The sequence below is a fragment of the Cydia pomonella genome, chromosome 1 (assembly GCF_033807575.1).
Source record: "Cydia pomonella isolate Wapato2018A chromosome 1, ilCydPomo1, whole genome shotgun sequence".
NCBI lineage: Eukaryota > Metazoa > Arthropoda > Insecta > Lepidoptera > Tortricidae > Cydia > Cydia pomonella.
In genome coordinates, this window is record NC_084703.1 from 17,152,805 (window position 1) to 17,168,139 (window position 15,335).

Here is a 15,335-nt window from a genome sequence, read left to right on the forward strand (position 1 = left end):
CATACTTACAACTGAAACTCAAAAAATCTTTTTTCATCAAACCCATACGTATGGGATATCTATGGATAGCTCTTTAAAAATGATATTGAGGTTTCTAATATCATTTTTTTCTAAACTGAATAGTTTGCGCGAGAGACTCTTCCAAAGTGGTAAAATGTGTGCCCCCCCCCCCCCCCCCGTAACTTCTAAAATAACAGAATGAAAAATCTAAAAAAAAGATATGATATACATTGCCATGCAAACTTCCACCAAAAATTGGTTTGAACGAGATCTAGTAAGTAGTTTTTTTTAATACTTCATAAAATTAAAAAAAAAATTTTTTTTCACCAAACCCATACGTGTGGGGTATCTATGGATAGGTCTTCAAAAATGATATTTAGGTTTCTAATATAATTTTTACCTAAACTGAATAGTTTGCGCGAGAGACACTTCCAAAGTGAAAAAATGTGTCCCCCCCCCCCCTGTAACTTCTAAAATAACAGAATGAAAAATCTAAAAAAAATATATGATATACATTTCCATGCAAACTTCCACCGAAAATTAGTTTGAACGAGATCTAGTAAGTACTTTTTTTTTAATACGTCATAAAATTTAAAAATATTTTTTTTTCATCAAACCCATACGTGCGGGGTATCTAGGGATAGGTCTTTAAAAATGATATTTAGGTTTCTAATATAATTTTTTTCTAAACTGAATAGTTTGCGCGAGAGACACTTCCAAAGTGAAAAAATGTGTGTCCCCCCCCCTGTAACTTCTAAAATAACAGAATGAAAAATCTAAAAAAAATATATGATATACATTACCATGGAAACTTCCACCGAAAATTGGTTTGAACTAGATCTAGTAAGTAGTTTTTTTAATACGTCCTAAATGGTACGGAACCCTTCATGAGCGAGTCCGACTCGCACTTGGCCGCTTTTTTTTTTTCAATTTCACATTCAATTTCTGTTTTAGTGCTAACAAATATTCCATTACTTTCTTTATAAAATAAATAGTCATCTTTTTTTCCATGTTATCTGCTTACATAATTCCGGTCTCTGATTCTTACCCTTCGATAATATGTAGGTAATAGTCTCAAATATTTTAAACTGTAAATACAATTACCGGTGCATCTTTCCACCACTTACAGGGTTCACGCTGGACGTTCCAAGCGTCCCGCCTTCGCAGCGAGTTGTTCGGGGTGACGCTGATGCCCGACCAGCTGCAGGTGCTGAACCCGGCGCTGGTGCTGCTGCTGATCCCGGTCTGTCCCGGCGGCGCGTGCCCACTGCTGCCCGACCTGCCGCCGCTCACCAAGATGTTCGTGGGCGGCATGCTAGCCTCCATGGCTTTCTTTGCAGCCGGCATACTTCAAGTGGGCATCGAGGTACATACCTATACACCGCACTAGGTTATCTTATCTCATTCTCTCCATATATACCTGGTTTCTGCTAATAGCATTAGAGTGTCGATTTACCTACCAATAGGAAATCTAGACGTATTTTTAATTATTTTTAACACACTTTTATTAGGTCGACCTGTATGTAACTAACTATGTAATGGAATCTAAGGTAACTAATTTAACCATCTTCCAAGGATCCTAGCGTCATTAAAATTGGCAGCTATATGTAGTTCTGATGACAATACAATAATATGGTACTGTCGAACCGATCTGATGATGGAGCCGGAAGATATGATCTGGAACTTCATGATGGAACATCGTATCATAGCTGTGTTTGGATTTGTTAGAAAAGTCTTGTAATAAACTTTGACCACGATTAGGTTTCAAGGTCTGATGATGAAGCCGGAAGATAGACACTGGATTCCATGATGGAATATCGTATCATAGTCGTGTTTACACTTGTGAGAAAGGTCACGTAATAGACTTTGAACACGATCAGGTTTCAATGTTATAACAAAGCGTGTTTTAATTTCTAGTGTTTTTTAAACTATTGATTTATTAACAATCCCGGTTTAACGTTTTCGCCGCCACGTCAATGAAATAATAAATTGTCATCAACGTCACGTCAAAAATTGCACGTATACAAACTTGTCCAAAACCACAACTTGTTATGAAATGTACTAACTTTATACATATTAAGTCAATGGCGGCGAAAAAGTTCAGCTTTTTAAGGGAAATTATTACATTATTTTGTTTGTTTTATTAGAAAAAATTAAATGTTTCTATTATTTTCTAGTGCAGAACAATAACATTATATCAATAATTTATTTAAATATCAATATTTACCCCGTCTGAAATGTTTCAAGTAAGCATTTTATGATTTAATGATGTAGGTAGGAAATAGATCCCAGGCTTTAATATTTACCTCGCCTAATATACATGAAACTAGCGCTCGCGACTTTGCGTGGAAGATGATCATAGATTCATGATTGACACAAACTATCGTATGTATGTCTTTCATCAGGCTACAAACTATCTATGTAAATTACATCTAAATCGGTTCAGCGGTTTAAGCGTGAACGTAACAGACGGACAGGTTTATTGTAGCATTTATAATATTAGTGGGAAAAAGATAATAAATAATATCAGTGTATACAACTTACTGAGACCTTTTTAACTGTCTTTGTATTTAGTTCGATAGTTAGTCATATAATAAAAAAATCTTATATTTAATTTAGCTTTAACAATAATGTACTCTGTTAAAATAAGAACCGCACCATTTCGATACTTCTCTGAAATTCCCACGTTACAGGCTGAGCCTAGTGTGGGGATCAATGTACTGCTGCTCTTGTAATGCCAAATTCTTGAAATAAATTAGTACATTACGATACAAGTGCGAAAAATAGGAAATTCGAAACGAGTGGCGATAAATTAAAACACGACCGAAGGGAGTGTTTTAAATCGACACGAGTTGCGAATTACCTATTCGCACATGTATCGTACAACGTTTTACAGTACATATGGCCCTTTAAATGTTCGACACAGTAACATAATATGCTACTTCTCGCACTAGTGCTATAAAGTAGCCCCATATGTACTGTAAATATTATTCTAATGTATGTTATATAAGCAGTAATTTCGCTTATCAGCGGTCGACGCTGCAGGCGCCGGGGCGGCACCACTCGGGGCTGGTGGTGCTGAGCACCCTGGGGTGCCCGGTGGAGCTGACGGTGCGCGGCGCGGCGGGCGTGCTGCTGCCGGCGCGCGGTAGCGCGCTGCTAGCGCCGCTGCCGCACGCCGAGCTCGCGCTGCACGCCGCCTGCGCGCGCTCCTGCGACGGCCGCCGCATGCGCCGACACAAACTCACCACCACCATCAAAACTGTTGCAGGACTTGTAATTATCATCTCTCACATTCCTAAATACGATAATTCTCACCAGTCACCACAACAATTCGAAGGATTCATCTCCCGGGGTAGGATGTAATTGGCCTGATTATTAGCATACCGTGCCAAAACTTTTTTTGAGTAGTGGCAGCTGGCTAAATCTGGCCGTGCCAAAACTTTTTTTGAGTAGTGGCAGCTGGCTAAATCTGGCCAACATTTCACAGGACCGTTATGGGTTTTAATAAATGCCAATAAACATTTCTCTAAGCACTCCTTAATAAAAAGGTCCGACTTCATTGTTGACTATGTTATAAAACTTTTCGTCTTACAGCCGCAATTACAAATTCCTTGCCATATCATATGTTTTTTTGCGAACTAGTCAAGTTTCACGAACTTATATTTTTCGGGTAAATTGACTCTATTATTGGCCATATAAAACTTCAAACCGAGTAGTTGATTAAAATCGGGTTTTACATACGTCTTGTCGTCCAACAACAAGCAACCTTCAAATTTTGTCAATACTGGGCCGTACAATAGTCGAGCTAGTGTTTTAGCTTGTCGGATCTGTTTAACAGTCCGATTTGGCTGTTTTATTGCTCGATAGCTCTTATAGCCTCGCTCATTTAACCTAATAGGTATAATCATTTTTATCTGTCTAGAAGTTTTTTTGATTTTTTAGGATAAATCGTAATTAGCTGGAAGGGGTAGACCTCGGCGGCCTTTCTCTGATCAAATCGGGGAAATCCTGAAGAAAGGCCAGGTCAAGAGCACCCTAAACCGACGAGCATGTATGAGGAATGTCATGAAAGTGAAGGAAGCGTATGTCAGGATCGTAGCAAGTAGAAATCCGTGGTCTCTGCCTACCCCTTCGGGAAATAGGCGTGATTATATGTATGTATGTATGTATATGTATCGTAATTAGACAACCCTCAATTTTGTTTGAGTGACCTTGGGACTTTTTCCCCAAAATCTTGTTATTTGTCCCAGACCTCCGATTAGTTTGTGTTTTCCTGTCGGCTGATAGAGTCTCCTTGTAACGTTTTATGACGCTACAAATACTAGCTTTTAGCATCTTAAGCGACTTATCTGTCTTTGTCCGGGATCGATAAGAATTTTCGAAGTATTTGTGCACGATCAATCTCCTGTTCTCAATTTTCATGGTCGAAAACTTTAAAATGCATAAAGCTAGGAAAGAATATTTGCACCAATGATACTTTGAATGTTGGTGATTGAACTGTAATTGTCAATTTTATTCCCGCCATGGAATAATTTTTTTAAACATTGCTAATTATGTGCCAATTCTATATGAACTATGATTTAAATAAATGATATAATTACAAATTTAGCTAAAATCCATCACGGTCGTCCGAACATATTTACTCTAGTACTGGAAACTGAGGGATATTTAGTGAAAATAACTAAAATAAGCTGTTTATTTATACAATTAGTGCGTATAATGTATTGTATTGTTCTTAATATAAACTCTGAAGTGTTTGGTACTCATCGAAATAATTAAATTATGTATATAAAACTGTAAAATCGAATAACTCGAAAAACCGGTTTTATCAACATTAAAACCCGATTTTTGTAATTGGCTGGATACCCGGTTTTTTCTATTTCAGCGGAACGGGATTCCGGGTTCTAGGATGGGTATTGGGTAGGTAGTGTAGGTACTTAGATACTGCCAAAAAAGAAACAGTTACGCCACTGGGTCATATATGTAGTAGAGGATATTGCAGAAATATTTATTATTACACGTTTATATTTGGTTATAATATGAACAGTATTTGAAAGCTTTCGGGCTCTAGTGGTATTTGACGTTTGCGTTTTACCTACTTTAACGTTGTACAGTCAGCGTCAAATACTTTGTAGCAGTCAAAGTGGCCAAATAGTTCGGTACACCATACTAAATATATGGTGTACTGAACTATTTGGCTACTTTGGTTGCTACAAAGTATTTGACGCTGACTGTACCATTACATTACTAATCTTTTGCAATATTTTATAACATTAACTCATTCATTGCTAACGTCGGAGCCTGGAACTTGACTATAAACGACAGCAGCAGATGACTAGGTACGACGACAAGTCATCATGTCGTAGTGTCACGTCGTGATGTTACGATTTCGAACCTTACTGCAGAACGGTATGCGGTAGCGCCGTATGCAGTTGGTTCCGATTCCGAGTGAGAGTGGCAATCTGCGGTTGGGCGACAGTGTCGTCTGCCGCTCGCCGAAACGTCACTAACTTCGTGTCGCAAACTACGAATGGTTTTTCATAGAAATATATAAAAACCAGTTACCTAAGAGTCGCAGCGACAGCGACGCATCGTCTGCTGCTGCGGTCGGGTTCCAACTTGTAGCTTTAGAGGTTTTGCAACAATGTGTCCTGATTAGCGATAGATGGATTAAATCCATGTAACATGTTGTAAACTCTTACAGTTCATGCCAGTCGTCATCGGACAAGATTCAGATGACCACATATCGTTTCATTTTATGGACCCGAACGCATTCTCAAAATCTTTATCTGGGAAACCTAAACTTAAGTAAGTATTCATTTAACTGTGTGAATAATGGGACGTAGGCGTTTACGATATGCCGTTACCGTCCGCGGGAAATTAGAAAGCGACTGCATAGTGCATTACAATCTCATACGTTTACTCCATGACGTTATAATATAAGACCTGAACCCATAGTGTCAATTTATTCGATAGCGAAACGTGACATACGCGTTTGCGTTAAGTCTCATTTTGTATGGGATTTAGATCGTAACAGCGCGCCAAGCGGGACGAGAGATGACGAAAAATGAGAATTAACGCAAACGCGTATGTCACTTATCGCTATCGAATAAATTTACACTAGGGGTACTGACGTTAAAAGGTGTCGTCGACGTAAATGTAGACAACGCCCAACCTCTTGCAAAATAATGGTTAGAAATATTGAAGTTCAAGTAGTGCTTAACGCTGTTTCTTATAAGTCTCTACTTCGGTTAGATTTTCTAAAAGAATGGGGTTGGCAACTGTCAAAGGTTTGCATAGATAGCGCCATCATAGCTTGCCCCTGTCTCTAATTTTGTTCTATGAGATTTGGCTTAAAGTACTGGAATCCAGGTCACAAAATTCCAAAAAAAAAAAACAAGAATTTGACACAATTCTAGGGATTGACAGGGCAAGCTATGATGGCGCCATCTGTTTAATACTTCGACCGGCCAACCCCATTGAAACTGGATGCATTTACATGTCGAACATTATGTGTATGTACTGTGATTAATTTATATTTTAGAGTGGTATACGTGGGTGAAACGGGTCCGAATAAGAACGTGTCAGTATCGATTGAGACCGACAAGCAGCTGATGGATATCTACTACGTGTCCGACTCACCCATAAACAATATCGGCGAGTCGGCGTACATGCACTTGGCGCCGGGCAGGTACACATCGTTATCTCCAAAAAATACTGCAAACCACTAAAGTAGTAAATTACTACTTTTACGCTCGAATGGATCAAGTCGGGGAATGGCTATTTGCGACCTATACCCCTAGTGTAAATATTTTCGACAGCGAAACGTGACGTACGCGTTTGCTTTAAGTGTCATTTTGTATGATATTTTTGACTTTCCAAAACGTCCCGCTTGGCGCGCTGTTCAAAAACCCATACAAAATGAGACTTAACGCAAACGCGTACGTCACGTTTCGCTATCGACTAAATTTACACTAGGGGTACTGGACGCCAACTCGAACGTACATTTTGACATCAGTGATATCTAGTTCTCATTTGAGCGTGCAATTCATGTCATAAGCGAACAGTTTTATCCTGTTGAATACTTGGATCCTGAAAAACGGACTAACCATAAGCATTGTTGTTTAATTTTTTACGACATCTAGACTTTCACTAATTTTCATTTAGGAAAAAATCTGTATGCAGATCATGTGTTAAATATATAATCAGGTATCGATTCCGGGATAACCGTATAATAAAACCGGAAGTGTGTGTCGTACCACGCATAATGGGCGCATCGGTATTTTCACACGATGCAGAAAACCATTAGAAGCTAAAGGGCGTATGTTAGCTGTATTATTTTGGACTTCTCGACTGACAAATATCAGATTAGCCTGCAATAATACCCTTCATATAATGCAAGTTAGTTTGTGTGAAAATAATAGGTAAGGCTATTCGTCCCCGTATTTTAATTCGATATTAAAGAATCAGTTAAAAAAAAGAGATATATACATACAGCAGCCTCACAATCTGCCTCAAGCCTCATTTTAATTAATTATCTCAAATTAATTAGTAGTTCCATTGAGCAAATAGGTGACCACATGGCGGTTTAAAATGATGCGGAGATAAATGACTATAAAGGTGTTAACTTAGATTTCGTAGTCGATAACAAAGGTTTCCGGGTATGTAGAGGAAATGCTTCGTAGAGACAAAACAACAACGTGTAGTGATTAGCGCTGAATGGGATATGTACCTATTGTATGGTCATTGATTTTATGATTTTCCCGTGACTGACCCGAGCATTGTTGGAGCCTTCTACTGCTACGTAGTCGACAGTTGCACTCCCTTTTTTGATTTTACAAGCTTGGTACTCTTTTGGCTTGTCATTTTATCGTGTATTATTAGTATCATATTAAAGCCGCTTTTGTTCTTAAAAAACTTTATAGCCTACTTTCAATATAATATATTACGTAAGTTGACAGCGAAATTCGGCATTAAAGCAAACGTTATGTAAGCGACTCGTACTTATTCATAATTACGCCAATACTGTAAGCTACAATTAGGCATTGCTTAAATAATGGATTTTGTTAAATACATTAGATGAAAAACTTATCGTTTCATGGAATGCGTTTATAAATTTTTATTTATGAATTGTAGAATATATTTTCAAATATGTAACATAAAAAGAATAAACAATCTCAAATTTTGTAGTTTCCGTGAAATTAAGTTACTATTTTACCTTACTTTGAATCAACTTCACCTCTGCGGAAAGGTACACCTGGCGCGCGGAGCACGCGGGCGGGCAGCTCGGTGCGGGCGCGGGCACGCTGCGCGCGGGCGGCGTGTACGTACTGAGCGCGCGCGCGCGCCGCGGCCGCCTCGACAGCGTGCAGCTGCACGCGCCCAACCCGCCCAACGAGCTGCACCTCGCTTGGCTGCTGCCCCAATACCTGCTCATCTCCTGCGCCGAGATCTTGTTCGCCATCTCCGGGTTGGAGTTCTCATTCACACAGGTGTGTGTTATAATATAACGAATGTAGAATTGATTAAGTAATCAGAAAAAAAATTGATCATCTTCTAAACAGAGTTAATTTAGAATGCTGGTGTCATTGAGAAATTATTTTTTGTTCGGGAAAGTACCCTTAAAATTAACAGTCCATAAAAAAACACGGCGTACAGTGAAATAACTACGGTCCAAAACGAATTTTATTAATAGAGTTCTCAAACTACTGAAGTCATTAACATAATTGCCTAAAAAAGTAGGCACATACAGGATGTTTATTTAGTCACCTGCAATAATTACGAGGCAAATATATAGGTTATTCGGAGGAACTTTTACTTGTAACACTGTTCTTGTACAAACTATTTTAATTGCTTAGGTACATGTAAAAATCTTGTATTTTACCAATAAACGAGAATGAGTATGAGTATGGGACCAACACAGAAATCGTGAAAAAAAAATGCCCTTCTATACATTTTGGCTGTCTGACCTTAACATTGTAGCAGCACTTATGACGGGGTACTAACCTTTCTTGAGTATGCAAGAATAAGTCCGTTTTCAATGCACTAACAGTTTATTTAGAAGGCACAGTATTACAACAAGCGGTAATAGAAAGCACAAGCAGTAAATAAGAAGAAGCGATAGGATTTGCGAGCGTACGCGAGCGATGAGTCTTATTATTTAGAGAACAAGCAACGTGCGTTCAGTGTATCGTCTCGCGGTCGACTGGCGGGGCAGGCGGCCGTCGCAAGCGCAGCGTTATCGGTGCTTGCAATTGAGACATTTGTACTCGACGATTTCTTGCGACGACTGCCTTACGACCCGGCAACGACTGTTATAGGAATAAGTTGTAGTAGTAACTATCTATGCTATATAATATTAATATAGTAAATTAAATGTAGCTTAAATGATATTATGATATTATGATATAATGTATAAGTACTGTACACTATAACATTTTCTATGGCGGAGTAAATTTATTTTCGCGATAACAGGATTGGCCCCATGGTAAAGTTGCTCAGTATGACCTTATATATTAAGCCCGTAAATTATTGCAGGTGACTAAATAAACAACCTGTATAGGTAAGTTTGATTTTAAATTAATTGATGCATTATTTTAATTGAATTGAAATCCATTACGAAGAATGTCATTATGTACTTGTATTAAATCAATATCGATAATACGCAAGTACTTAACCTATTATAAAATATGGCCGTTTATGCCATACGGCATTTGGATTTAATATTAGCTTTACCGCCACAGTATGAAAAATCTTATAGTAGCCAATGAAAACTTTATAATGCTACTTTTTATTATGCCTACTTCATAAATGTCATAACTCATGGACATGTTACATACATGGGCCATGGGCAGATACATTCTGACACTTTTTATGATTCCGTGCCTCAATAGGAAAACATACCCTTAGAATTTCGTATATTTCCGTTTGTCCATTACAACACTCGACACTTTCTCAAGAAATGAAATAATTAGGAAGATAAAAAAATAGAGTGCGAAAAATAGTTTTAGGGCAATTGAAAATTCAGCCCTTCATAGGATTAAAAGGGAGTTTAAAGTGTTTCTCGGGAAACGAATCCACGCGGACGAAGTCGTGGGCAATAGCTATATATAATCAATTTAAGGTAATGGTTTCCACCCCGTCCCAGAATTTTGACAACTCAAACACATATTTTACATTCATTCATTTATCTCATCGGTCTTGCTCTATCCATCACCATGTTAAGAGGAAAGGGGACGACCGGTTCCATACAGATGTATGGAATAATCCTTTACCACCGTATTTTCACGGTAATGCACGAACGTGTTATGCCATTTCAGTCAGTCTTAGTACAAAAAGTACTGAGGTTGAATAAAGTGGCTTGACAAATACGGACGTATCCGAGAAAATACGATGGCAAAGGATTTTTCACTACATCTGTACAAACGTAGTCCCTATTATATAAAAGAGATATAAAAGAGACAATACATTAATTTAATTTATTGCAATATTATTAATTGTATAGTGTTTAGAGTAAGGTAAGCTTTAAGCATGCTTTTTGTTGTTAAACTGTCTAACACAAAACAAAATTTGTACACCTAATGCCGGTAATACATACATAGTGATACTAAGTACTAAATTGTGACATCTATGTTCCTATGTTTAACAATCAGTACCTGGGCGACCGAGCTTTGCTCGGTTATAACTATTTATTGTAATATGGTGGTGTATAGGTGATAATCTTAACTACATTTTTTTACTAAATTAAACTTGTCTAACACAATAAAAATTCAATAAAATAAAATAAACTTGAACATATAAAAAAAAACAATAGTTAGTCACCGGGCGAGATTCGAACCTGTAACACTCGTTTCTAGCCGTCCGCATCTTAACCCACTGGACCAGACGGACTGTGGCTGGCAACACGAAATTAGCGACCATATTCTGCGTCGAAAGAAAAACGCATGATAACTCGAAAACACGCGTTTTCCCAAACATAAGACTAATCTAGATCGATTGTATACCCCCAAAAAACCCCATATACCAAATTTCAGCGAAATCGTTAGAGCCGTTTCCGAGATCACAGAAATAGATATATACAAGAATTGCTCGTTTAAAGGTATAAGATATCAAGTCTTCACACGTTCTTCACCCAACAACTGCATCAGGTCCTACATACTCCCCTCAACATTTGTTTGAAAGAGCACCAATTTTTTTTTATGTCATATTCAGGCACCGAAGAGCATGAAAACGATAACTATAGCGGCTTGGTACATGTCGGTGGCCGTGGGTAATTTTATCGTCATACTGGTGGCTCAAACCAAAATCTTTGAATCAAGGGTAAGTACGTATATGTTACACTTTCGCACACCTCGCTTAGCCGAAGTCTTGGAGGATTCAACAACCGGAGTCACCTTTCCGCCAAACCTCGGCCAATGGTCTTATGTATAGTATGGACTGATGTTTATCTGACATGGCTATTTGTACATTACGTACAAATTGCCATACATTTGACGTGCCCCTCTCCCGCAAAAATCGACAGACTGTTTTGTACAGAAAATTATAGTAAGTCGTACCCAGTTGTTAAATCCTCCAAGGCCGAAGTGGATAACGAACTAAAACAACCAGTTAGGTACTAAAGTAATCCTAACTTACTTACCAGGTTTGCACTTAGGCTATAACCATGTACTTTAGAAGATCGAAGTTATGTTCTATCTCCGACTCTATCGTTTCTGCATAATTGCAGTAGAAGTGTTCGAGTTCGCGGTAGACCTCCTTCAAGGTCACAAATGTTCCCACTTGTACCTATTTTGTTCCGTTGTGGACAAACTACAGATGTAGTGCATAATTATTTTCCTTTTATATAATGTACTTGTATAGAATTCTTACATACGGGCTTAGCAGATATTTCACCCTCTTTTTTCAAAATCAAAACTCCCACATCTTTAGTGGAATATTAATTGTACCTATGTCTTTACCCATTACGATGGTGTTCCGGATATTATGGGTCGAAGCCAACACGTAGTGGTCCAAGAGTTGGTAGACATTTTAGAGTAGGTATTTGAGGCAAGCTGAAAATTTGCCTGATACTCCTATAAATAGTTATAAAAGTGTATGATCTTGGACTAATAATACTACGAACGTAGTTTTGATAACACACAACTAGGATTCTATCATCCACCAATTTCCTAGTACTTACGCACGACACACACACACATTGACAGTTATGTCTATGCCCTCATCCACTAATCTGCCATCAGTCAGATCGAGACGTCATTGGAGTGAATTGTTGGAAGAAAAATAAATATGCAGAAAAAAAGATTGTAATCGGAAGAAAAAAAGAGAATAACTTTTCATAGTTAAGTTAATCAATTATCACGTTATCGTACATGAAATCACGATATTTCATTGTTAATAAATTATCAAACTGCAAAACAGAAATGTGACCAGTAAGTTCAATAGGGTAATTTCCCGAAAATTTGGTTAACTGATGCCCTTCTAATTAAATCATTATGAATACACCGAACTATTAAAGTAAATGGCTGAATTATTGATTGTCCATTTCAAACTAAGTCGGTATGGAAATTTCCCGAGAATAAGGAGATTAAAGAAGCTATAATGACTAATGTTTGATAAATTGAATATATTTGCATTTATTTGTGTCTGCGTTTGCATTTATACTTATAAACTTATTCTTAATTGTCAATTGACAACATTTCATTTTTATAATACCTGAAATTTTACATATTATTTCGAAGATTTTTTCTTCCTTAACACTGCAATATACTTATATAAATTTTATATCGCTTATTACAACAAATACAAAAGAATAAAAATAAAGTTGTAACTTTACCAATACTACGGCACAATAGGTGAAATGCCATTGCCATTCGCCACAAGAAAAAAATAGCTGTCATAATATTGGATTAGACATTGTCAATTAAATGCGACGTATTGATTTAAATTCAAAACAAAGAGAAAATTATATACATAATTAAGTTACTATCCACTAATCGTTATTAAAATGGACAAAACCGCGTATGAATCGATGAGGTACTCATATACACTCCTCCAAAGTATGCCAAATATAGGGACCGTGCGCGTTGGAGGGTCTGCCATCTTGTGGCCTGAATCAGAACCATAAACATGCACATTTACACGTCACGTGTTTTCTTGTGCATAGTAGGTTCTGGCATCTTGTGGGCTACATCGGAACAAAAAACATCACATTTACGCTTCGCGCCAAAAATCTGACGGCTCCTGTGCTGCCTCCTACAGTTCATGCACGCTCGCTATTGTCTCGTCCGTTACTTACTGCAAAAATAATTCGTCGAAGATATCGGACAAATATTTAATTACATTACTTACATTCGGTAGTGTTTATCCGTCGGTCCGTCGTATCCGTAGGAATGCCAGGTGTCATATTCACGTATCAGCAGGGCTAAGATGGTCAGCTGTCTATCATTTGTCACCATACCTGTCACGCTCTAACAAAAATGTAAGTGCGAAAGTGACGCATGATATGACAAGTGACAAAAACACGACCATGATACCGCTGCAGTATCCGTTATTATATCAAAAATCGTCGTAGAAATCGGATATTTTATCAAAATTGTTTTAAAACAACAACGGACCAGTTTAAAACATTGACAATGACAACGTCTTGTCAATGAGTTTTTTTTCCACCGAGACAAAACTAGCTTCTAGCGTAAAACTGGAGTTAGGCCATTTTAGAATTAGTACACATTAAATAATTAATAATAAATTAAATACAAGTCCTAGAAAAAAAACTATTAGCGTATTCCTCGTTTCAATTAAAGTGTAGAGAAGCAATAAAATTACAGGGTCAGAAATATGAAATGTTGTCAATTGATGTACTACATACCTACTGAATGAGTAAAACAATGCTAATACATAGACTCGCTACGACTGTTATCGACGACAACATCAGTCACACAAATATTTTATTATTGTATAAGGTACGGATGGATCTATCTATATTATACAATGAAGTTGAGCGTCGTATAAATCCTTAAGAATTTACGACATTACCTTTTTCTCTACTTATAGGGGGAGGACGGAAGGGGGGATTGGCAAAAGAGACTAGCCTATTTCCACCCAAGAAGAAGGTGTATTGCTGATGTGTTTTTGTGGAATTTTACTATAGGGATAGATTGTGCAATGTGCACTGTCAGCATTCCGCGCACCTACGGAAGCTACAACACATGACTCTCATATTATTACATATTTATTGTCGAACATAAAATAGTGCTATTTTTTTATTTAAAATAATTATTTCACTATCGTGGAAAATTTGTGTTACATGGTATCACTCGCCTAAACGCACCCGTTCAACCCGTCCGCCAATGCAGTGTCACAGTTTGTCATAAGTTAACATGTCGTAATCTCTGTCAATATATTAACTGGGTATGATAGGTGAAGTTACTTTACTTGAAAACATACACAAGAAGTTATCTGGATATACAAAAAAAAGATTATTGTATAGTGATGACGGGAGAAACGGACTTCACTGATACACAAGACTATAAAGCAATTGTTGAAACCATAAGAACCGTTTTACAAGAAATTACCAATACTAATATTATTATAGCAGCGCCGACATATGTTTGCGGTGCACCAATCTACAACTATAGAGTAGAGGTCTTCAACACACTCCTAAATCGTGATATGGCAATCCACAACTATGGTCAGTTTTTTGACACGAATGAGAATTTAACCTTGGATCTTTTTTCGGAATTTATTGGTAAACTTCTGAATACAGGAGTACAAAATATTCTTAAAAATGTGGCTGATACCATATTTTTGCAACAAATTTGCAGCCCAGGTGAAGATTATGACGATAACGAAGAACATAAAGAAACTGATCAAGAATATAACGAAGAACATAAATAAACTAATCAAGAAGGTAACGAAGCACATAAAGAAACTGAACAAGAATATAACAAAGAAGACAACGAATAACATAAAGAAACTGAACAAGAATGTAATGAAAAACATAAAGAAACTGAACAAGAACATAACGAAGAACATAAGGAAACTAAACAAGAATCCACATTTTTTCGTGATTAAAAGTATTAATTCAGATATGACGATATTTCATCAAAACATCGTTGGACTTTTGAATAAATCCGACGTGCTCGCTGTCTTAATGATAATCTAAGAAATCAAAATATTTATGTTGATGTTATGTGCATAACAGAGCTGTTATAAAGTTATAACAGCTGGCCATGAAGACCTCTTAACAGTGGCCAACTATCGACTAGCGGCGTGTTTCGCGCGTGAAAAAAATCATGACGGAGCGTGCATATTACTTAAAACGGCCTATCAATTTA

General features: G+C 37.4%; 1 protein-coding gene across 1 annotated transcript in view; it reads left to right on the top strand.

Moving 5' to 3' along the window:
• Positions 1 to 11,523, top strand: part of LOC133529728 (uncharacterized) — a 53,656-nt gene extending 42,133 nt beyond the window's left edge. The window contains exons 21-26 of the mRNA XM_061867529.1: positions 1,130 to 1,366; positions 3,031 to 3,276; positions 5,708 to 5,811; positions 6,548 to 6,694; positions 8,255 to 8,495; positions 11,215 to 11,523. Of these exons, the coding sequence (XP_061723513.1) occupies positions 1,130 to 1,366; positions 3,031 to 3,276; positions 5,708 to 5,811; positions 6,548 to 6,694; positions 8,255 to 8,495; positions 11,215 to 11,433 (1,194 nt within the window). The 3' untranslated portion in view covers positions 11,434 to 11,523. The remainder of the gene's footprint in view (positions 1 to 1,129; positions 1,367 to 3,030; positions 3,277 to 5,707; positions 5,812 to 6,547; positions 6,695 to 8,254; positions 8,496 to 11,214) is intronic.
• The last annotated feature ends 3,812 nt before the right edge of the window (positions 11,524 to 15,335 follow it).